Source organism: Vulpes vulpes, chromosome 9, assembly GCF_048418805.1.
Source record: "Vulpes vulpes isolate BD-2025 chromosome 9, VulVul3, whole genome shotgun sequence".
Lineage (NCBI taxonomy): Eukaryota > Metazoa > Chordata > Mammalia > Carnivora > Canidae > Vulpes > Vulpes vulpes.
Window position 1 is genome coordinate 58,254,445 of NC_132788.1, and position 24,938 is coordinate 58,279,382.

General features: G+C 38.0%; 1 protein-coding gene and 1 pseudogene across 8 annotated transcripts in view; one reads left to right on the plus strand and one right to left on the minus strand.

Moving 5' to 3' along the window:
• The window catches only part of NR2C2 (nuclear receptor subfamily 2 group C member 2), a 99,060-nt gene that overhangs the window by 26,524 nt on the left and 47,598 nt on the right, over positions 1 to 24,938 (plus strand). For all 8 annotated transcript variants that reach the window (XM_072720237.1, XM_072720236.1, XM_072720234.1 and 5 more), the window contains one exon: positions 24,698 to 24,808. In XM_072720237.1, coding sequence (XP_072576338.1) covers positions 24,698 to 24,808 — 111 coding nt within the window. The remainder of the gene's footprint in view (positions 1 to 24,697; positions 24,809 to 24,938) is intronic.
• LOC112933669 (non-histone chromosomal protein HMG-14 pseudogene) lies at positions 1,104 to 17,683 on the minus strand (annotated as a pseudogene).

The following is a 24,938-nucleotide window of genomic DNA, read 5'->3' on the forward strand; positions in this document are numbered from 1 at the left end:
TCTAGTCTCTTTCTAGAACTAATTAATTAGATTTTGGATCTCTTGAACTAACCTTTCCAATTATTTATCTTTTCTCCTATTTCCAACCATGCCTACTTTAGGAATAGTTCCTGATTTACATCTGTCTTCAGCCTTTATCAATTGCCTGAGCATATCATTTAATTTTGCTGTGCCAGTTTTTCACTTGTCAAATGGGGTTAATGTTTATATTTACTTTATAGAAGATTACTGTGAGAATTAAATGAGTTAATACATATAAAGCATGGCACATAGTAAGTAATCTATCGTAGCAAAAAAGTAAATACCCCAGCTCCTCCTGCTGCTGCTATTGTACTGTTCCTTCAACTCTTTTTTCAGTTTGTTTTAAAGATCAGTATTCAGATATTTCAATTAGCACACAGTTCTTAAGATATGTACTGAATATCTAAAAAGCCAGATCTTTTCTAAGCAGTTGTTCCAGCTTAAAATTTGAAAGTAAATTTTCTTGAAAAGGATATCAATTACCAGTATCTTCAAATGTTGATAAGATGTTACATCATAAATCCCACTAATTCGCAATTTAATGTCATATACATACATTTTCAATCTTTCACAGCATATTAACAAAGTTACCAGGGAAACTGGACTAGCACTACCCAGAGATGTTTCAGAGTACAAGTGGTTCTGACAGGGAGAGCCAAGATCAAAGAGTTTTCTTTAGAAAACAATTCTAATAAAAACAACATGGGAACAGAAGTAAGGGTAAAATGTTCAAGGAATAGTAAATATACAGGTGTAACTCCACATTGCCATTCAGTGTGTTTTGTGTAATAAGATATATAAAAACTACCTCCCATCTGTGGAAGGTTAAGCTGACAAAGCCTTGCGCATTCAACATCTCACTTTTCTGGTTGAATGAATGAATGAGTGAGCAAGAAAGCAAGCGATTTTACCTTTAAAAAAAAGTCATCTACACTTTAAAAATAAGATGAAGTGGGATTCCTTTCTTAAAAGCATTACTAGAGCTACTGAAGACACTTGTGTCTGCAAAATAGTTGATAAAAATATTCCTCTGGGTTGTACAAGAAGGGAGACGGACCCCTGATAAGATGAGTTATATGGTATTAATCAGAGTTGGCCTCTCCTGCTCCATCAGAGGCTGGACTGTTTTCATTTTTAGTTTCTCTGTTTTCTACGGGAAAACCATCTTTCGTTTCCTGGTTAGATACTTCTCCCTTTGCTCCTCTTTTTTCCCCTTTCTGCACCTTTTTTGTCTGAAAGTTTATGCTTTCCTGGCCTTTTGGCTTCGTTTCCACTGTGGGTTTAGCTGATAACCTCCCTGATCCCTGGGGGTCCTGTAGCTCCGCCCCTCTAGTGGAGCTGACCTTTTGGGCTTCCTGGCCGGCAGGGGCAAGCAGACTGAGCCTTTGCCAGGCTGGGCCGCCGGAGCTGCTGTAACCTGCCTCAGGGGTGGGGAGAACCAGATGGAACAGTATGGCAGCTTTTTATTGTCTCAAGGAATGCAATAGCTTGTCCTGTTTATCTGAGGGTGTTAATTGCAGTTTTTTTGCTCTTTTTAGTTTTCTTTGCTTCTTACATAGTTGCTGTTTTATCCAAGTTCTTTTGTTTCTTTTAGTTCCTTTATTTCTTTTTTTTTTTTAATTTAATTTATTTATTCAGGAGAGACCAAGAGACAGAGACATAGGCGTAGAGATAAACAGTCTCCATGCAGAGAGCCCGATGTGGGACTCAATCTCAGGTCTCCAGGATCATGCCCTGGGCTGAACCTGGGCTAAACCGCTGAGCCACCTGGGCTGCCCTCTACTATCTTCTGAGGAGAGCTCTAGCCCTATCCACTTCCAGACAGCAGTGATTATCTTCCTATTGTTTTATTTATTTTTTATTTTTTTTTCTTCCTATTGTTTTAGATTGATATGCACCTTTTAGAATTTTCTATGAAGGAAATCATACAGTGTGTACTCTATTGTCTGGCTTCTTTAATTCAGCATCATTTCCAGACTTATCCATGTTTTATGTGTATCAGTAGTTCATGCATTTTTTATGGTATATCCATTATATGGATATGCTGCAAGTTGTTTTTTATCCTGAATGGATAAACACCTTTTTAAAAAAGATTTATTGGGATGCCTGGGTGACTCAGCAGTTGAGCATCTGCCTTTGGCTCGGGGCATGATCCCAGGTGCAGGGATGGAGTCCCACATCGGGCTCCCTGTGAGGAGCCTGCTTTTCCCCCTGCCTATGTCTCTCTCTCTCTCTCTGTATCTCTCATGAATGAATAAATTTTAAAACTTTAAAAAATTTATTTATTTCAGGGGTGTGTGTATACCCATGCATGCATAAGTGGGGGATGGGCAGAGGAAGAGGGAGGGAATCTCAGGCAGACTCCCCACTGAGTGTGAAGCCTGATGCCTGATGCAGGGCTCAATCTCATGACCTCAAGATCATGATCTCAGCCAAAATCAAAAGCCAGACACTTAACTGACTGAGCCACCCAAATGCCCTGATAAACAGTTTTATCCTAAATGGATAGACGTTTGAGCTGTGTACCTTTTTTGACGACTACAAGTAAAAATGTTATGAACATTTCTGTGCAAATGCTCATGAGAACATAGGCTTTCATTTTTCTTGGGTAGATAGCTAGGAGTGTACTTGCTTGGTCATATATGGTAATTTTTAAGAAACTGCCCAATTGATTTCCAAAGTAGTTGTACTGTTTTATATTCCTACCAGCTGTATACAAGAGTTCTAGTTGCTCTGCAACTTTGCCAACATTTGGTATGGTCAGTCTTTTTAATGTTAGGTATTCTGGTAGATGTCTTCTGGTTCCTCATTGTGGTTTTGCTTTGCATTTCTCTGATGACTAATGTTGAATATCTTTCATGTGTGTATTTGCCATTCATACATCATTTGTCATCTGTTGAAATCTTTGCCAGTTTTTTTTTGTTGTTCATTTTCTTATTATTAAATTGTGTGAGTTCTATATGTATTCTAGGTATATGTCCTTTAGCAGATACATGGTTTCCAAATATTTCCTCATGGTTTGTGGTTGACCTTTTCATTCTCTTAACGGTGTCTTTTGAAGAACACAAATTTTTTATTTGGATGAAGTCTTATTTATCAATTTTTTATTTTATGAATCATGCTTTTTTGATGTCATTTCAAAATCTTTACCTAACTCAAGATGACAAAGATTTTCTCTTGTGTTTTTTTTAGCAGTTTCATAGCTCTAGGTTTTACTTTTATAATTACTTTTTCGTAATTTTTTCAAAGATTTTATTTATTTACTTGAGAGAGCAAGCAAGCACAAGTGGGGGGAGAGGCAGAGGGGAGGGAGAAGCAGATTCCTCGCCCAACAGAGAGCCTGACAGGGGGCTGGTGGGTTTGTTTGTTTGTTTGTTTGTTTTTTTGCTTTTGCTTATTTTTTTAAACTTCATTATCTCAATATAATTAGAAAATCTGGTTGTAAAAAAAAAAATCTGGTTGTATGATAACAGTTCTTGAAATTTGTTTTAGCTTGTCGTGTTACTTTCCAGGCTTTTTTCTTAAGTATTTATGTTCATGTATATATACCTACAGAAATATATTTGACCCTTAAACAACATGGAGACTACGGGAGCTACACTGACCTCTACATAGCTGAAAATCCATGTATAATTTTTGACTCCCAAAAAACAACTACTTATAGCCTAGCATTGACTGAAAGCCTTATTGATAACATGTAACAGTTAATTAATACATATTTTTTATGTTGTATGTATTGTATATCATGTTCTTAAGGAGAGTAATTTAGGGAAAAGAAAATTTATTAAGAAAATCATAAGGAGGGGATCCCTGGGTGGCTCAGCGGTTTAGTGCCTGCCTTTGGCCCAGGGCGCGATCCTGGAGTCCCGGGATCGAGTCCCTCGTCGGGCTCCTGGCATGGAGCCTGCTTCTCCCTCTGCCTGTGTCTCTGCCTCTCTCTATGTCTATCATGAATAAATAAATAAAATATTAAAAAAAAAAAAAGAAAATCATAAGGAAAGGGCGCCTGGATGGCTTAGATCATGATCTCAGGGATCACCCCATGTCAGGTTCAGTGCTCGGTGGGGAGCCTGCTTCATTTCTCTCCCTCTGACCCTCCCCCTGCTCACTCTCTCTATAATAAATAAATCTTCAAAAAAGAAAATCATAAAGGAGAAAAAATATGTTTATAGTACCCCATTGCATTTATTGAAAAAATATCTGTATGTAAGTGTACTCACACAGTTCAAACCCATGTTTTTCATGGTCAGCTGTATCTAGGTCTTTAAATTTAACATAAATGGAATCACACTAGATAAGATGTTCTGCAAGTTGCTTTTTTCACTTTGTCTCAAATATAGTGATTGATTTCCAAAGTAATTCTACCATCTTATATTCCTACCAGCAGTGCACAAGAGTTGTGGTGCTCAAAAGCATATAATTCTTATACTGTCATTAAGTATTACATAAATTAAGAGCTCTGTTTAGCCACTCTCCTGTAAAAGCACATTTTTTGGGTTGTTTCCAAATTTTCTCAAACATAAATAGTGCTGCAACAAACATCTTTGTGTATGATGCCTCCTTGAGATCACATGTGGGTATATTTCTCTTGCCTAGAAGTAGGATCACTGAATCAAAAGCTTTCTGGGTAGAATGTTCTTTTCCAAGGTGTTTTTTTGTTGTTGTTTTTGACAGCAATTATGTAGCCTTATATACAAGAAGTAGTTGGGCCACTGATAAACTCAGTTGCTAATCCAGCAAGCATTCATTGAGCACATATTTCGTGACCCCTCCTTTTGGGGGTTTACAGTTCCTTCAGACCCAGTACTCCCTTTTTATTGCAGTATTATTTAATGACACTTTTATTATGCCAAAGTGATATTCATGGTAAATATATACATTCATACAGAAATAACTTCAAAAAAATCAGTGTAGGGCAGCCCGGGTGGCTCACCGTTTTAGCACCACCTTCATTCAGCCCAGGGCATGATCCTGGGGACCCCAGATGGAGTTCTGCATTGGGCTCCCTGCATGGAGCCTGCTTCTCCCTCTGCCTGTGTCTCTGCCTCTCGTCTCTGTGTTTCTCATGAATAAATAAATAAAATCTTAAAAAAAAATCAGTGTAGTACAATAACTTTTCAAAAGAAACAAGAGAAGCAATTTATTATAAAGTAATATGTATTTCATGTGGATGCTCACTCACAGCTATCACAGAAGATGTAATGGAGAGTTCAGATAATTCCACATACTTAAATAAGCTATGACTTAAGAGTAGTAAGAAGATGAAGCTATTTTGTAAATGAAATACAGACAGTGGACTTAGAATAAAATTAGTGTTATAATGAGTAAGATTAAAGATTAGACTTACTTGTAGTATGGTAAGAGAAAAGGTGTTGACAAGTGGAATTGTCAAAAAGGAGAAAATGAAGAAGTATGATGTCCTTATAAGTATGATGTATCTTATGTAGAAGTATTGTGCCAAAGTAATTTCCTGTGGTATCATGTTTTGGGACAGCATAGTAACACTCTATCTTAGAAAACATCTCCTTTCTTAAAATCTCACTGTGTTTGAAGTGTGTACCTTCAGTGTCTCATATTTTATAAAGACTTTGGAGATTATCTCCTGTTATTGGTCACAGGAAATGGGGGATTAGAAATGAAACCATTTTGTCTGTAAACAAATGAACCTCTGCTGTAGGAGGAGATAACATCTTACTCAGGGTGATAGGTTTAGTTCTGCACATTTGATTTCCTCAGGGAAATTATAATAGAATCCTCTGAATTTATATAATGCATTGTACTTTATTGCCTCATTTTAATCCTCCCATTATCCTGTGAAGTAAGAAGCATCAACCTCTATTTTACAAATGAGTAAACAAAGGCTTAGAACAATTAAGGGACTTGTCCAAAGCCACCCAGGCAGGAGGTGGTGTGATGAGTTTCCCTGTAACTAGCTGCCTACCAGGATGATTCAGTTTAGGGTTGTGGTTGCAGAAATATAACCTAGTTTTAAAATATCTTCAGTAGTAATTCTTTAGTAGGCAAGGAGAATTCCTTCTCACAGTAGAATTTTATATCTCATCTTACAAAAAAAAAAGATTTTCTTGAATGGGTAGAAAAGTTCTTTTTAAAATGAAGAAAAGTATGAAGAACATTCATTATTTCAGACTTGAGGTGGAAAATAAGATCATTCATAATACCAAATTCTAACAATATTTGCTGGTTTTAAAAGGTCAGTGTTTTGGAAATATTTTTTTAATTGATTATAGAAGTGGTAAAAACATTTTGGAAAATTTGAAAAGGACCTCTGTCACTCTCTATCCATCTTACATTTCTCCAAAGTGCTTCTCATTATCTAAGAAACATACATACTTCTTTATCTGTCAACAATAGAACATAAATTGCAGAGAAGCAGGAACTTGGTTTCATTTGCTGTTGTCTTCCCAGTGTTTAAAACACTTTCCAGGGATGCCTGGGTGGCTCAGTGGTTGAGTGTCTGCCTTTGGCTCAGGTCGTGATCCCTGGGGCCCTGGAATTGAGTCCCACATTGAGCTCCCCACAGGGAGCCTCCTTCTCCCTCTGCCTATGTCTCTGCCTCTCATGAATAAATAAATCTTTAAACAATAAAATGAAATAAAATACTTTCCAGTGCCGGAAACACAGTGAACAGTCAATACTAAGATTTTTGGGGGGGAGCCTGGATCGCTCAGTCGGCTGAGCATCTGACTCAGTTTTGGCTCAGGTCGTGATCTTGGGGTCATGAGATCAAGCCCCGTGTCAGGCTCCTTGCTCAGCGGGGAATCTGCTTGGGATTCTCTCTCTCTCTCCCTCCCTCTCTGCTCCTTCCCATGCACACGCTGTCTCTCTTAAATCTTTTAAAAAAAATTCTTTGTTGAATGAATAAATGCATTTTTTGGTGTGTGTTTTTTTCACATGCATGTCATCCAGTGCAATAACTTAGTAGTGTGATTTCACAGAATGTTATTTCACAGAGTAAATATAAATACACTTTCCACAGGTTGCTACATAGCCTTCATGACCAGTATTTTTCATAGTTCCATAATATTGTATCAAGGGAGCATAGTGTAACACATGTAGCTTGGGGTATTTCAGTTGCTTCTGACCTTAATGTGGTTAAATATATCCATTCTTTACCAGTCAAGGTGCACAAAGCAAGTAACAACAAAACCCAGCTATTGCTGATTTAAACAAAAATGAGCTTCTTAAAAAACATTGAGTAGAATATGTGTGAAGAAGGATACATGGATGGATTGGATTAATTTGACGGAGTTACCCGGAGGGCTAGAAAAGTAACTGCCGCTAGGAACTACACACACATCTCCCTAAAGAGCCAGTTTGGTGAAGCTGTGGCTACACACCACGACACTACCTATAGACACGGGGCTCCACTTCTAGTGCAGAGTCTCAGTTTATTTATTTTTTATTTTTTTAAAGATTTATTTACTTATTCATGATAGACACAGAGAGAGAGAGAGAGGCAGAGACACAGGAGGAGGGAGAAGCAGGCTCCATGCCGGGAGCCTGATGCGGGACTCGATCCCTGGACTCCAGGATCGCGCCCTGGGCCAAAGGCAGGCGCTAAACCGCTGAGCCACCCAGGGATCCCCGAGTCTCAGTTTAAACATCTGATTGACCCTCTGCCCTCCATGGGAAGCTAAGCCTGCAAATATCTGGCATTTTCTGCTGCTACAGTTGAAGGTAGGCTCTACTTCATTCCGATCTTTGGGAGAGGGAATTCCTTTATTCTCTAGGAGAATAATTTAGGAGCACACACTGATAAAGCCATTTCTGTATATAAGATAATTTGGATTTCTTTTTTCTTTTTTTATTTTCTTTCTTTCTTTTTTTTTTTTTTTTTTTTGATAATTTGGATTTCTGTATTTCGGCTAAGGTAGATTCCCAAAAGTAGGATCATCGGGTCAGAGGGCATGAACAAATTTTTATGATGAGAAGAGCAGACCTGTTGACCTTGACAGTTGACCCTTAGAGCTTTTTGCTTCCTTATATTAATCTTTCCTTTTACACCTCATTTATTGGCTTTACTGAATGTTACGTTTCTTAGAGCTTTAAATAGTTGTTCCGGTGGAGGGACTTTTAGTCTCCCTTTTTAAAAGAGGAGAATCGCTCTTTTTTTCCTCTGGATTAATTTAACCCTTTTGGTTGGGGTCCTAGGATCTGAAAGATAGGTGGCATATTCCTTTAACCTAGACTGTTTTAAGTTAGTACACATATGAACTTGTGGAGTAGAAATTCATCATTTATAACACTGAACTTATTTTTTAAAATTTCATTCTCTCAATTCCTCCCTCTCATGTTTTACAAAAGTAAATGTCTATAAAGCCTCTTTCCTCCATCCCCCTCTCCAGGCTTTCTTTGTCTTGTTTTTTTGGTGATTGGCCAGCTTTCACTTCAAATTAGTTCTTTGTCCAGGTATTAAAACAGGTAGTGAGTCCCATGTCAAACAGAGGGCTACCATTTGGCTTAGAGACAGGTGTCCTGAGTATTAGTTACAGCCCCACCTCTAACTGTGACCTTCTAGGAGCTCCCTTTTGTCTGTGGCCTTAAGGGAGGGCTGAGACTGAAACTTGAAGCCTTTGTGTAGCCAGTTATAGTGTCCTTATTTGCATGAGCTACTGGTGTTCTCACCTTCCTGCCAGAATGGGAGGCTGCAGAGGCAACTCTGACCTGAATTCACATGCCTGGCACATGTTGGGTGGATGTAGTAAAATATTTGTTAAATGAGCCCAGTGCTGTTACTCTTGTGGTTGTTTTGTATATAATATAGATTGTTATGTTGCCTTCCCTTTGAATAGACTAATAACTTGCAAAGACACTGTATCTTTAAAAATGTTGGTTTGATGTTCTGTGAAGTTCGAAATGCTATATACAGAATACAGTACTTCTGAGTTCTCCAAATCTTTTCTGTACTCCTTATAGTTTTAAAAATGTTTTGAGTTAGCTGGGTTCCATGGCAACATGCTCAGGAGCTCTCAGTTCAGGAAAGGTGGTCTTTAAGGGGAAGCCGGTGAGGAGGAGGGAGGAGGATGGCACATTTAGCAAAGGCAACAATCTAGGTGAAAGGAGAACTTTGAAAAGCAAAGTACACCTTCTTAAGCAGGTTAATCATATCATTAGACAAACTGCTTCAGCAGCTGGTAAGAACATGTTAATTTTGCTTCCTTGGTTACAGAGAGTGATAGTGTACTTGACCTTCAGCAAGCAGGGTCATAGAGAGGGCATCTTTAAACAGCTCTGTCTGCTTTTGGTGAATGGAATCTGTACTGGCAGTTTGAAAGCAAATGCCTGAGTTTCCTCAACCAACCCTTGGCCCTTTTGGTTGGGCTCTCTGGCATGGGAGGTTGCTGAGGAAAAATGTAACTAAAGCTGCAGGGAGCCATTGGCATGGTAAGTATAAGTGTCCTTAAAAAAACAAAACAAAACAAAACAACAACAACAAAAAAAAAACCAAGACTGCAATTTTGTTCTCATTCTGTTTCTGGGGGAAGCTCCCTTGTAATGCAGTGTATTTCATATGTACTTGTTTTTAGAGCAGTTGATAAAATAGCAGTGGCTTTAGACACCTATTAGTATTTTTGAAGGAATTCAATTTAGTGTGTGTTGCTATGCTTAGTACCCAGCAAGGTCTTCAGAGGAACTTGTATTTGAGTATGCTGGGTTAATTCAGGTGGGGCAAAAGCTGCTTGTTTGTTGTTTTAAACAGTTTAACCTTATGAACAGAGAGTTGCTCTTAAACACCTCATTTTTTTTTTTATATATATATATAATGTGGGTAATGATTGTTGACTGTTTGGATCTTTGTTTTTGTGCCAGGAAATAGAGGGCGGTAATTTTATATTTTTAAACAATATCAACTGGAAAATTTAAAAACTGGCTAATCTGATATAAGTGAGGCTGATTTGTAATGTTCAGGTTTGAATCCTTCATTAACTCCAGTATAAAGATGAGCCTGACTTACAAGTCATCAAGAGAATTTATTTTTTAGGAACATGGCAAACTAGCATTGTAATATAAAGGACCTGATCCTTTGTATGAGGGAAGGGATTGATGACTTTGAAGACCTGCAGGCTTCTGTGGACTCCTCTCTCTGTGATGCAAGTTGCAGCACAAACAGGGCTTAACTTTTTGCGGGTTGACCCTTTACTGCGCTTAACTATTTAATGGTCCCTTGCAATAAGAATAAAAGGAGGATGTGGTACATTCAGTTCAGTCTGAAGGTATCCCATGCCTGAAACCCTTTACCCTACTTAGGTATTTACATTGTTAATTATTTCACTGGGAATGTTAGAAATCGGAAGTTCCCAAGTTCTGGGTTGAGATTTGTAGCATATTAGGTCTGCATGATCTGTTTTTTGCCACAGGGTGTGAACTTGGTTGCCCTTAATAACCCATGGGAATGTTGCAGCCAGAACTCAGAATAAATTATAGAATTAGAAACTCAATATTTTCTCTTTAGCTTAGTGCTGTGAACACTTTTCAATCTAAATGTCCATCTTTTAGCATGCAAACCACAGTTTTTCTTAAGAATTTTTTCTTTAAAAACTGCCAAAGCAATGTCATCTTATGATGGAATAGAGAAGGTTCTCACTCGAGGGTGAAAATGTATGAACTTTTCTAGCAGCCTCATAAACCCAGGTGTATCAGTGAAACTGCCAAAGCAGGTGTTATGCAGTACCTGCAGGATATCTAATTAGCAGACAGGCACGAGAGTGGAGTAAAAGAAGAAAAGATCTAAGCAGAGTTCCAGGATCAAGGACTGTAAAACATACTTCTTACTCATTCCTGAAGTTAATAAGTGTTCATTCAGTAAGCAATCGTTATGGCCCTAAAATGAACCTGTCCTTGGGAGTAAAAGGGGAAGTAGGAAATGTTTCGCACTGCCCTCTGAGGTAGACTTAAACAAGCAGTTGGAGTAGGTTCCTTGTGGAGAGTGTTAAGATGCAGGAGCTCTGGGTACCCAGAACAGGATCTGTATACCAACTTGAGGAATTAGGAAAGGCTGGCCAGAGGAGCAGGGCATTTATTAAACTCTTTAGAAAAGATACAAAATAGAACAGCTGATTTTACCCTTTAAGTGTGCATCAGAGACCATGCCCTGGAAGATCTGTGTCCAGACATACTTTCATATCCTGCTTGCTCATGGTTTGAGTCCTTTGGACTAGCCATTTTCTTGTTAAAATTCAAGTGTTCTGGCCAGGGTATAACACACACCTGGGTGTCGCCAGGCATTTATATCTCAGTATGAACTAATGAGCCTATCCTTTGCAACTTGAGCAGATTGAAGGAGTGAAAAATAAAAGTAGGCTAAGGCCAAGACTGACATCAGGTACTGAAGAGGTAGGCAGGAAAAGATGAAAAGGAGATGCTTCCTCTAGTCAAAAAATGCATCTAATATTTTTATGTCCTGTTACTAAATTGGCTTTTTATCACTGTGCTAAATGATATTCAGCAATATGCTTTTGGGAAAAAAGTAGATTTCCCACCTAAATGTGTGCTCTAAATTCATGCAGCTACAAGAATTTCCGAGCAGTCTCATCATAGAATCGCTTCGCCTTCAAGCCAGATTGTGTCAGACTACCCCTGGTGCCACTAGAATACTTCTTCTCACTAAAGGTCACAGGGGTGGAGGATCCTAAATATTTCCCCACTAACCTGTCACTTCTGGAGTTAAACATTCCTTTGCTAAATTCAAGGGATATTTTGGGTTATTCATCTAATCCAAATTTGTTAATGAACTACTGGGAGCCCATTGCCAATGTGACCCATACCTGTCATAGGCAAATTTGTAGAGGCCCTTGGGCCTCTCCTACAAAAGGAATCATAAAATTTGCAAGCATATCCTTTAACAGGTGAGGGAACCAGAGTCTAGGGAGTTTAACTCACACAGAAGTTGGCAAAAAGCAATCTTAGCACCCAATCTGTGCTTCTTCCACTCTTGCCATTTGTCTTCCCCAACAGATGCTTGAAGGCAGAACCACTTTTGATTGCTCTACAATCCGCATGCAACAAGCTGTAGGGTGCACAGGGTTTTTTTTTTTTTTTTAATTTTTTTATTTATTTATGATAGTCACACAGAGAGAGAGAGAGAGGCAGAGACACAGGCAGAGGGAGAAGCAGACTCCATGCACCAGGAGCCCGACGTGGGATTCGATCCTGGGTCTCCAGGATCATTCCCTGGGCCAAAGGCAGGTGCTAAACCGCTGCGCCACCCAGGGATCCCCATAGAGATTATTTTTAAAAGGGGGGTGGGCAGAAAAGAATTTCCTTCCTCCTTGCAGTTACTGCCCTTACCCTACTCCCTAAAGGTAACCACTATCCTGACTTCTTAAATAGATGATTTCATTCATTAAAAAAAAAGTTTAAGAGCTCTATTAAGATATAATTCACATATCATGCAGTTTACCTAAAGTTTATAATTCTGTGGCTTTTAGTGTATTCATAAGGTTGTGCAGCCATCACCACTATGTAGCTGCAGAACATTTTTTATTATCACAAAGAAACTTATAAAGCCCTTAGGTGTCAACCATCTACCCCCAATTTCCTTATTCCCCAGCCGTAGGCAACCACTATTTACTTTCTGGGTTGTTTGGGTTTTTGTTTTTGTTTTTAATTTGCCTATTCCGGACATTTCATATAAATGAAATCATACGATCTGTGGCCTTTTATGCCTGGTCTCTACACTCATCATGTTTTCAAGATCCACAATCTAGCAGGAGTTAAAACTTCATTCCTTTTTATGGCTAGATAATGTTCCATTGTATGTATATACCACATTTTATTTATCAGTTAATGGATGTTGGGTTGTTACCCTTTTTTGACTATTAAAAATAATGTTGCTATATATAAGTTTTTGTGTAGACAGATGTTTTTATTTCTCTGGTGAAGGTAGCTAGAAGTGGAATTGTTAAATAGTATGGCAACTCTTAATGTTTAACCATTTGCAGAACTGATACTTATTTCCAAAGTGTCTATACCATTCTGTATTATAACCATTCTAATGGGTGGGAAGTGGTATCTTAATATGATTTTGATTTTCATTTCCCTAATGACTAATGATGTTGAGCAATTTTCATGGACTTAATGGCCATTTGAATATTTTCTTTGAAGAAGTGTTTGTTCAACTCCTTTGGCCCATTTCTAAATTGTTTTTTTTTTTTTTTTTTGTATTCTATCATTGAGTATAAGGGTTCTTTATACATTCTTGATACAAATCCCTTATCAGATATGTGATTTGCAAATATTTTCTCCCACTCTGTGGGTTACTTTTTATTTTCTATATAGTATCCTTTGAAGCACAGAAGTTTTTAATTTTGACAAAGTCTATTTTGTATATTTTTATTTTGTTTATTGTGCTTTAAGTGTAACAGTAAGAAATTATTGCCAATCCTTATCCAATTCGTTAAGAAGCTCTACGGTTATGTTTTCTTAATTTTCGTTTATGATGTGAGGTAGGGTTTTTTTGTTTTTTTAGGATTTACTTATTTGAGAGAGAATGAACATGCGCAGAGGCAGGGAATCTCAAGCAAATTCCCCACCAAGCATGGAGCCTGATGGGGGGACACGTGCCAATCCCATGACCCCGAGATCAAGACCTGAGCCAAAATGATGAGTCACATCCTTAACCAACTGAGCCACCCGGGTGCCCCTGATATTTTTTTTTATAATAAGAAAATAAAAAGAATTTTCAGTCCAAGGAGAGCCTCAGTATTATAGTTTATCAGAGTAATATTACAGTAGCAATATTTATACACTGTTTATAACTCAGGCTTTAGAAAAATTTTCAGGAAGTTTATGATAGTATTAATAACTTCTATGTGTTGAATTAATATTTAACATATTATTCATTAACCCTCACATCAGTCTCCTAAAGTAGTCATAATATGTCCATGTTAAATTTGAGGAAACTGAAATTTAGAGGGTTTAAGTCACTTGTTCACTTTATTTCAGAGCCCAGGTCTGTCGGATTCTGTAGCCTGATATACTCATACAATGTTGACTGCTTTAAAATGTCTTACAGGGGGGATCCCTGGGTGACTCAGGGGTTTAGCGCCTGCCTTCCACCCAGGGAGAGATCCTAGAGGCCTGGGATCGAGTCCCACATCGGGCTCCCTGCATGGAGCCTGCTTCTCCCTCTGCCTGTGTCTCTGCCTCTCTCTCTCTCTCTCTCTCTCTCTCATGAATAAATAAAATCTTTAAAAAATGTTTAAAAAAATAAAATAAAATGTCTTACAGGTAAAGTGAGTATCTAAATCAGAAAGCATATTATTCTATCAGTTAAGAATTTCATATATCTGAAATTGGTAGAATTAACTTGCAGGGTAATAATAAATTCAACCACAATTCTAAATGTTCATTGACTAAAGAAGGATTTAATGAATGTGCTCTGATAAAGCAACTGGCCAGTCTTTTCTTCATAATTACAAATAAACAGAGCTAGCAAATATGTGTACGTAGATACTGGGAGATGTATTTTTGCAGGATTTGCCTATCCTGCTATATCGTAGCAGAGAACTAATTTATACGAAGCATTTTGTAAACTGAACATCACTGTGAGAATATTATATTCTATTGTCTTTATAGTGTGATTTTTTTTTTGGTGGTAAAATTAATGCTATGAAAGAAAAAAATCATTTCATAACTACACCCAGCAATTAATCAGTCATGATAATGCTTTATAAACTTGAGATCTGTTTCACTTACCATGAAATTCACCCTTTAGAATTACATAGTTTTGGGGCACCTGGCTGGATCAGTTTGTAGAGCATGTGACTCTTGATCTCAGGGTCATGAGTTCAAGCCCCAATTTGGACATAGAGCCTACTTTAAAAAAAAAAAAAAATGTATATATATATATATATATATATATATATATATATATATAGTTGGGTTTTGATACATTTACAGGGTTGTATAGTCAGCACCATCATCCCCCAAAGAAGCTCCATACCTATTAGCAGTTTTTCCCCAATCACCCATCCCCTCAGTTCTGGGAACCACTAATCTACTTTCTATCCCTATGGATTTACCTATTATGGACATTTTTATATGAATGGAATCATGAAATATATGGTTTTTAGTGACTCATTTCATCCATGTTGTAGCATGTATCAGTACTTCATTCCTTTTTATTACTAAATAATATTCCATAGCATAAGATATACCACTTTTTTTTTAAGGATTATTTATTTATTTATTCATGAGAGACACAGAGAGATAGAGGGGCAGAGACACAGGCAGAGGCAGAAGCAGGCTCCCTGCAGGGAGCCAGATGCAGAACTCATCCCAGGACCCTGGGATCACACACTGAACCAAATGCAGATAGATGCTCAACCACTGAGCCACCCACGTGCCCCACTATACAAGTTTCTGTGTGGACATATGTTTGCCTTTCTCCTGGGTATATACCTAGGAGTGAAACTGTTGATTCATATGGCAGCTCTGTTTAACTTTTGAGGATTGGTGAGACTATTTTCCAAAGAGGCTGTATCATTCTATATTCCTGCCAGCAGTGTATGAGAGTTGCAGTTTCTTCATATCCTCCTCAACATTTGTTATTTTCTAGTGTTCTGAATAGTAGCCATCCTCGTGTGTATGAGATGGCATTTTGAATGTACTTTTGATTTTTATTTCCTAATGATGAGTAGTGATGTTGAGTGGCTTTTCATGTGCTTATTGGCTGTTTGTGTAAACTCTGGAGAAGTGTCTATTCAAGTCTTTCATTTTATTTGGGTTGGGTATTTTTATGTTGAGTTTTAGGAGTTCTCTGTATATTCTGGATATTGTCATTTTAGGTCTTAAATTAGATTTTTTTAATCCATTTTGAGTTATTTTTTGTACATGGTGTTAGATAAAAGTGCAACTTCATTCTTTTGTATATGAGTTTCCAGTTTTTCCAGCACGATTTGTTGGAAAGACTGTCCTTTCCCCCACTGAATGGTCTTGACACCCCTATCAAAAGTCTTTTTATATGCCAGGTTTGTTTCTAGGATCTCAGTTTTATTCCTTTGACCTGTATGTCTGTCTACACGAATACCACACTGTTTTGATTACTTTAGCTTTATAGCAAAATCAGGAAGAGTAAGTCCTTCAGCTTTATTCTTTTTCAAGGTAGTTTTGGCTATTTTAGGGTCCCTTAAGATTCAATATCAATTTAAGGATGGATTTTTCTGTTTCTGCAAAAAATATCATTGGGATTTTGACAGGGATTGCATTAAATCTGCAGGTCACTTTGAGTAGTACTGACATTTTAGCAATATTGTCTTTCAGTCTATGAACATAGATTATGTTTCCATTTACTTATGTCTTTAATTTCTTTTCCCAGTGTTTTATAGTTTTTATTGTAGAAGTCTTTTTTTAACCTCTTTGGTTAACCTAATTGCTAAGTAATTGATTCTTTTTGATGCTATCATGATGAAATTTTTTAATAATTTCCTTTTCAGATTGTTCATAGTATATAGAAATGCTACTGATTTTTCTGTTTTGACTTAGTATCCTACTACTTTGCTGAATTTATTTATTCTAGCAGACCTTTTCAGGAAGGAGGGGGTCCTTGGTTACATTATTTGCAAACAGATAATTTTTACTTCTTTCCAATTTGGATGCTTTTTCTTGCATAATTGGTCTGACTAGAACTTCCAGTACTAGATGGAGTGGAAGTTGTGAAAGCAGGCATCCTTGCCTTGTTCCTGATCTTAGAGGAAAACTTTCAGTCTTTTACCCCTGAATATGATATTCACTCTGAGTTTTTCATACATGATTTCAACTATGTGGAGTTACTTTTCTTCTATTCCTAGTTTGTTGAGGTTTTTTTTTTTTTTTTTTTTAAGGATTTATTTATTTATGATAGACATAGAGAGAGAGAGGCAGAGACACAGGAGGAGGGAGAAGCAGGCTCCACGCAGGGAGCCCGACGCGGGACTCGATCCCGGGGCCCCAGGATCGCGCCCTGGGCCAAAGGCACGCGCCAAACCGCTGAGCCACCCAGGGATCCCCCTTTTTTTTTTTTTAATCATGAAAGTGTTGAGTTTTGTCAAATGCTCTTTCTCCAGCTATTGAGGTGATTGTGTGATTTTTTTCCCCCTTAATCCTATTAATGTGGTGTATCACATTGACTTTTGTATTTTGAACCATCCTTGCATTATAGGAATGAATTCCACTTGATGTCATGGTGTATAATTCTTTTAGTATGTAGCTGAATTCTGTCTGCCAGTGTTTTGTTGAGGATTTTTACATTAGTTCATAAGCGATACTGATCTATAGTTTTCCTGTAGTGCCTTTGTCTGACTTTGTATCAGCTTCATAGAATAAGTTAGGAAGTGCTCCTGTTCAGTCTTTGGTAAAGTTTGAGAAGGCTTAATATTATTTTTTTCTTTAAAGATTTAGTAGAGGGATGCTTGGGTGGCTCAGTGGTTGAGCATCTGCCTTTGGCTCAGGACATGATCCCGGGATCCTGGGATCGAGTCCTGGAGTCCTGCATCAAGCTCCCTGCAGGGAGTCTCTGCCTCTCTCTGTTTCTTATGAATAAATAAAGCTTTTTAAAAAATTATTTTTTAAAAAAGGTTTAGTAGAAATCACCAGTGAAGCCATCAGGTCCAGGGATTTTCTTTGTGGAGATATTTTTGATAGTTGATTCAATCTCCTCCATTGTTATAGAATTATTAGTATTTTCTGTTTCTTTATGATTTAGTTACAATAGGTTTTGTGTTTCTAGGTCTTTGACTTGTCTAGATTATTCAGTTTGATACCATACAGTTGTTCATAGTATTCTCTTATAATCCTTATAGTTCTGTATAAAAATATCCTCACTTTCACTTCTGATTTTAGTAATTGGTTTTTTTCCCCTAATTTTAGTAATTGCAGTCTTTTCTCTGCCGCTGCCCCCCCCCCCCCCCCCCCGGCCCCCAGGCCATCTAGCTACAGGTTTGTCAATTTTGTTGATCTTTTCAAAGAACCAACTTTTGGTTTAATTGATTTTTCTCTGTTGTTTTTCTATATTTCTTTTATCTCTGCTATAATTTTTATTTTTTCCTCTCCTAATTTTGGGTTCACTTTATTCTTTTTCTAATTCATTAAGTTGTAAAGTTAGGTTGTTCGTTGGAGATCTTTCTTATTTTTTTAACCAAAGCATTTATAGCTCATAAATGTACCCCATAAGACTGCTTTCACATTGTCCTAGAAGTTTTTTGTTTTCATCCACCTGTAAGCTTTTTCAGATTTCCCTTATAATTTTCTCTTTGATTCATTAGTTACAGAGTGTGTTGTTTAATTTCCACATATTTGGAACTTTGCTGGTTCCCTCTCTGTGATTTCTAAGTTCATTCCCCTATGGTCAGAGAAGATGCTTTATGTTATCTGTCCTTTAAAATCTTTTTTTTTTCTAAGATTTTATTTATTTATTCATAGAGACACAGAGAGAGAGAGAGAGAGAGAGAGAGAGAGAGGCAGAGACACAGGCAGAGGGAGAAGCAGGCTCCATGCAGAGAGCCTGACCTGGGACTCGATCCAGGGCCTCCAGGATCACGCCCTGGGCGCAGGCGGCACTAACCACCTGCGCCACTGGGGCTGCCCTGTCCTTTAAAATCTATTGAAGCCTAATTTATGGCCTCACACGTCTGTCCTAGAGACTGTCCCATGTGCACCTGAGAGATATCTGAATAGTTTTGTTTCTGGGTAGACTGTTCTATATAGTGTGTTAGATATGGTTGGTTTACTGTGTTCTATAAGTCCTCTGTATCCTTACCTATTCTGTCCATTATTGAGATTCGGAAGTTGAAGTCTACAACTATTATTGCAGAAGTGTTTCTCCCTGAAACTGTCAGTCTTTGCTAAAACTGTAGTCTGTTATTAGATGTGTAAATGTAATTGTTATATGTTCTTGCTGTATTGAACCTTTTGTTAATATGTTGTGTCCTTTGCCTCTTGTAACCTTTTAAAATTTGTTCTAAATTGTTTGATAGTAGTACAGCCACCTGTACTCTCTCTTGGTTACTATTTGTGTAGAATATCTTTTTCCTTTCTTTCATTTTCAATCTATTTGGTCTTTCTTTCTAAAATGAGTCTCTTGTATGGGGTGCCTGGGTAGCTCATTTGGTTAAGTGCCTTTGGCTCGGGTCATGTTTCTAGGATCAAGCCCAGTGTCAGACTCCCTGCTCAGAGGGGAGTCTGCTTCTCCCTCTCCCTCTGTCCATGCCCCCCCCACCTCCACCATGGGTGCTTGTGCTTGCTTAAATAAAATCTTGGAAAAATAAAAAGAGGAAGAAACATGAGGTTTTTTTTAATGGAAAGTTTAATGTATTTGCATTTAAAAAATTGCTGTTAAAAACAAAACAAAACAAAAAATAAAAAATTGCTGTTAAAGGAGGAACTTCTATCATTTTGCGTTTTTTTTTTTTAAATATCGCTTATAGGGTTTTTCTGTCCCTCATTTCTTATATTCCTGTTTTCTTTTGTGTTGATTTTTTTGAAATCCTTTAAATCATTTTTTTGAAATGTTTAAAATTGTTTCTCATTTCCGTTTGTATATGTTTTATAGCTATTTTCTTTGTGGTTACTATGGTGATTATATTTAACATCCTGAAGTTATTCTAGTTTGAATTTATATCAGCTAAACTTCAGTGACATACTGAAGTTAAGCTTCTTTAAGCTCTGTTCTTATCCCTTTTAGTTGTTGATGTCACAAAATTACATCTTTATACATTGTGTGTGCCTCAAGATCTAAGCTAATAATTCTTTTAAATGCATCGGTTTTCTAAATTATGTGGAAAGCAAGATTTGGGGTTTGTTTGTTTCTTTCTTTCTTTCTTTCTTTCTTTCTTTTTTTTTTTAGATTTGGAGTTTCCAACCAAACTTACAATAGTACTAGCTTTTACATTAATAGGTTTTTTCTTTAAATGTTTGTCTCTTAAGTCATGTAGGAAACAAAAAGTACATTACCAACCATTGTTACAATAATACTAACTTTTGTAATTACCCAGGTATCTACCTTTAGTGAAATCTTTATTTCTCTGGTTAGCTTCAGATTACTGTCTAGTGACCTTTCATTTCACTGTGCAGAACTCCTCCCTTCAGTATTTCTTGTAGGGTCGGTCTAGTGATTATGTTTTTGTTTATTTGGAAATGTCTTAATTTCTTCCTCACTTGTGAAGTACAGTTTGGTCAGGTGTAAGATTCTTGGTTGACAGGTCCCCCTCCCCCTTTTGAGCACTTTGAATATATCAACTGACTGTCTTCTGGAGTTTCTGATGAGAAATCTGCAAGTAGTATAATTGAGGTTCCCGTGTATGTGAGAATTAGTTTCTCTCTTGCTGCTTTCAAGATTCTTTGTCTTTTGAAAGTTTGTCTTTGAGTTCCTCTTACTTAGAGTTCATTGAGCTTCTCAGGTATTTATATTCATGTCTTTCTTCAGATTTGGGGCGGTTTTGGCCATTATTTCTTCAGGTATTCTCCCCGCCTCTTTCTCTCTCTCTCTGCTCCTTATGGACGCCCATGGTGCATATGTTGGTCTATTTGTTGATGTGCCATAGGCCCCTTAACACTCTGGTCACATTTCTTCAATATTTTTGTTGTTTTGTTTTTCAAATTCTAATTTCCATTGTTCTATCTTCAAGGTTTTTTATTCTTCTGCTTTCTCAAATCAGATTTTGAATCCCACTCATGAATTTTTCATTTTGGTTATTGTGCTTTTTTTTTTTTTTAAGATTTTATTTATTTATTCATGAGACACACAGAGAGAGAGGCAGAGACACAGGCAGAGGGAGAAGCAGGCTCCCTGCAGAGAACCTGATGCAAGACTCGATCCTGGGACCCCAGGATCATGACCGGAGCCAAAGGCAGATGCTCAACCACTGAGCCACCCAGGTGCTGTGGTTATTGTACTTTTTACAGAATTTTTTTAGTTTCCATTTAGGTTTTTTCATCTCTTCATTGGTTCTGACTTCAGCCACATCTTCCTTTAGTTCTTTGAGTAACTTTTAGAAAGTTGTTGTAAAGTCTTTGTCCAGTAGACCTGACATCAGACCTTTTTAAGGAATCATTTGTGTTGATTTATTTTCTTTTGAATGGCTCATACCTTCCTGTTTCTTTTTGTTTCTTTCTTTTCTTTTCTTTTCTTTTTTTTTTTTTTTTTTTTGACCTTCCTGTTTCTTTGTATACCTTGTGATTTTGTTGTTGTAAGAACTGGGTACAGTTTTTGCCCATTTGAATCCAATGATGTGGTAACTCTGGAAATCAATCTCCCCTCTTCCTAGGATTGCAGGATTTTCATATAGGATGTGTGTTTGTTTGTTTTTAATATTGTAGGCTGTGTGGGTAACAAGGATCATCCTGATGTATAAGCTTAAGGGTCTTCTAAGGTCTTTTCTCAGACCTGTACATTTGCCTGGGTATGTTACAACCACTTTCTAATTTTCCCTGTATATGCATTTGCTTTTGAATGTCCTTGTCTTTAATGGTTGAAATCCCAAAAGAGGAAAGAAAACTGGTTTGGGAAGAAATAATCCAGCCTTGGAAATCACTTAAGCTAGAGTTGGACGGACTTGCAACAATAGGGGGATGAACCGCAACAGTGGCTGCCCCCTCTTTATTTGTCCCTCTGCGATCAGAAGTAGCAATCAGCGACTGGAGCGCACATCCCAATATTTGGAGGACAAGGGTCCTTTTTGCCCATGTAGGCTGCCACAAGTTGTGTCAAGCTATTTCAGGAACATATGCACAGTTGCTTATTTCAGAGCAGAAATGGAGGATGGGCTGCTGCTACCCTGCTAAGAACTGAAATTGACAGAAATTAACTACAGTTTTTGTTCAAACCTTCTCCTGAAGTTGCAAAGTCTTCAATATCCAGTAGACTCCCAAGTCCCAAAATAGTTATATCAGACAGAGTCCACCAGTACAGTAAAGGTTTAGTAGGGGAGAAGATTCCTGGTTCTTCCTACTCTGCCATCTTCCCAGAGTTCTCTCAAATTGATTTTTTCCTGTATACTATTAGAGGTCCAGTTTCATTCTTATATGTGTTGTATTCAGTTGCTTCATCACCACTTGTTGAAGACTCTCTTTTCCCCATTGAATTGTCGTGGCACTTTTGTGGAAAATCGTTTGACCGTATATGTCAATTTTTTTCTGGGCTATTTTTCTATTTTATTGGTCTAAATAATCTGTTTTTATGACAGTGCCATGCTGTTTTGGTTACTGTAGCTTTGTAGTAAGTTTTGACATCAGGAAGTGTGAGTCCTCCAACTCAAAACAGTTAAATGTTGTTTTGGCTATTCTGGATCCCTTGGATTTTCATATGAATTTTAGCATCAGCTTGTCAATTTATGCAATAAAGGCAGGTGGAATTTTGATAGCAATTAAGCTAAATCTATAGATCAACTTGGGTAGTTTTGCAAACTTAACAGTATTAATCTTCTGATCCATGAACACAGACATCTTTACATTTATTTAGTTCTTTCTTTCAATGATGTTACATAGTTTCCAGTGTTTAAGTCTTACCCTTTTGAGGTATTTATTCCTATTTTTGATGCTATGGTAAGTGAGATTATTTCCTTAATTTCATTTTCTGGTGGTTCTTTGCTGATGAATAGAAATACAGTTGATTTTTATGTGTTGATCTTGTATCTTCCAAATTTGGGACTCGTGTATTAACTCTAAGAGTTTTTTTGGAGTTTTTAGGATTTTCTGTATGATCATGTCATGTCATGATCATATCATCTATGAATAGAGGTATTTCTCTTCCTTTCCAAATCTGGTTGCTTTTCTTTCATTTTCTTCCCTAATTGCCCTAGCTAGAAGCTCCAATACAATGTCAAGTACATATGGCAAAAGTAGGCATCTTTGTCTGGTTCCTGATTTTAGGAAGAAAGCTTTCAGTAATAGGGTGCTTGGGTGGCTCAATTGGTTAAGTAACTCTTGGTTTCAGTTCAGGTCATGATCTTGAGGTCATAAGATTGAGCCCCATGAGGGTTCTGTGCTGGGTGTGGAACCTACTCGATTCTCTCCCTCTGCCCCTCTGCCAGCCTCCCACTCCCCCGCCCGACTCTTGTGCATGCTGTCTCTCAAATAATTTTTTTTTTAAAGTTCTTTTTTTTTTTTTAATTTTTATTTATGATAGTCACAGAGAGAGAGAGAGAGAGGCAGAGACACAGGCAGAGGGAGAAGCAGGCTCCATGCACCGGGAGCCCGATGTGGGATTCGATCCCGGGTCTCCAGGATCGCGCCCTGGGCCAAAGGCAGGCGCCAAACCGCTGCACCACCCAGGGATCCCTTTTTTTTTTTTTTTTTAAAGAAAGCTACCAGTCTTTTACCATTAAGTATTGTGTTAACTGTGAGTACTTTTATAGATACTCTTTATCAGATTGAGAACTTATTTTCTGTTTCTAGTTAGTTGAATGGTTTTATTATGAAGTAGTATTGGATTTTTGTCCAATGATTTTTCTGTGGCAGTTGAGATGTTGAAGCTTTTATCCTCTATTAATATAGTGTATATACATGTGGTGGGCCAACCTTGTATTTCTGAGGTCAATCCTATATAGTCATGATGTAGAATTTTATTTTTAGGATTTTACTTAGCACACACATGAGCAAGGGGAGGGGCAGAGAGAGAAGCAGACTCCCCACTGAGCAGGGAGGCCAACAGGGGGCTCAATCCAGGGACCCCAAGATCATGACCCGAACTGAAAGTGGATGGACACTTAATCAATGGAGCCTCCCAGACACCCTCATGGTGTATAATTTTTTATATGCCTCTGGATTCAGTTTGCTAATGTAGGATTGTTACATCTATATTCATAAAAATATTGGTCTGTAGTTTTCTTATGATTTCTTTTTTTTTTTTAAGAGTGAGTGAGCATGTGCAAGCAGGGGAGGGGCAGAAGGAGAGGGAGAATCTTGAGAATCTTAAGCAGGTTCCATCCCCAACATGGAGTCCGACCAGGGGCTCTGTCTTACCATCATGACCCGAGCCAAAATCAAGAGTCATTTGCTTAACTGGTTGGACACCCAGGCGCCCCATGATATACTTTTATTCGAGGAAAAATAGTATCTGCCCACTTCAGATGCCTAGATGACCACTCAGAACCTTGAACCTTGCCTTTGGTAGGTATACCCAAGTTCTAGACCTTTGTATAATAGATGGGCTTCTCCCAGTCCCATCCCAGTGGGACTGGGGGGGGGGGGGGGCGGGAGGTTACCAGGATTCTTTCACAAGTAGTTTTTCGGTGTAGCGCTGATTGTTTTTGCCATCCTTGGTGGTGTTTAAGAGCCTTTCTTCTGGAAACTATCATCTTAGAGGAGTGTTTCACAGCTGGTTTTGGAGACAGTGAAAGCATTCAAAGATCATTTCTAAAAAGTTGACTGTAGTAGCTATTTTATTAAAGTTGTATAGAGCAGATCTGAAAAATCTGTGTTTTGGGGGGAATTTTTTTGTTTTATTGGGGGAGTTGTTTGTTTTTGCATTTTCAATATTAGAAATTGTTCTTTTAGGATTATATTTTCTTATAGCCATCCTGTGGCAATATCTCATTAGTTCTTTGTCATTCTGGATCCAAACACCAGAACTACTCAAGTTTATTACTCAAAGCCACAGTGAAAGCAAGAGGCATGGTCCTCAGCCACCACTTGGCATTTTTCTGAGCCCCCTATGATCCAGCCCACTTCTCGCCCACAGGTACCACGGACACAGACCTCTCGGCCGGAATCTCCAGGGATGACCAGCCCCTCCCCGCGCATCCAGATAATCTCCACCGACTCTGCGGTAGCTTCACCTCAGCGAATTCAGGTATCTGCACCAATCCCACATGGTTCCAGCCTCCTGCCCAAAGGCAGTCCTGCCTTCTGAATCCTTTCCAGAACAAACCTGCCTCGGAATCTCACTATGGAGTTGTGCTTCTTGGGCATCAAGTACAGTA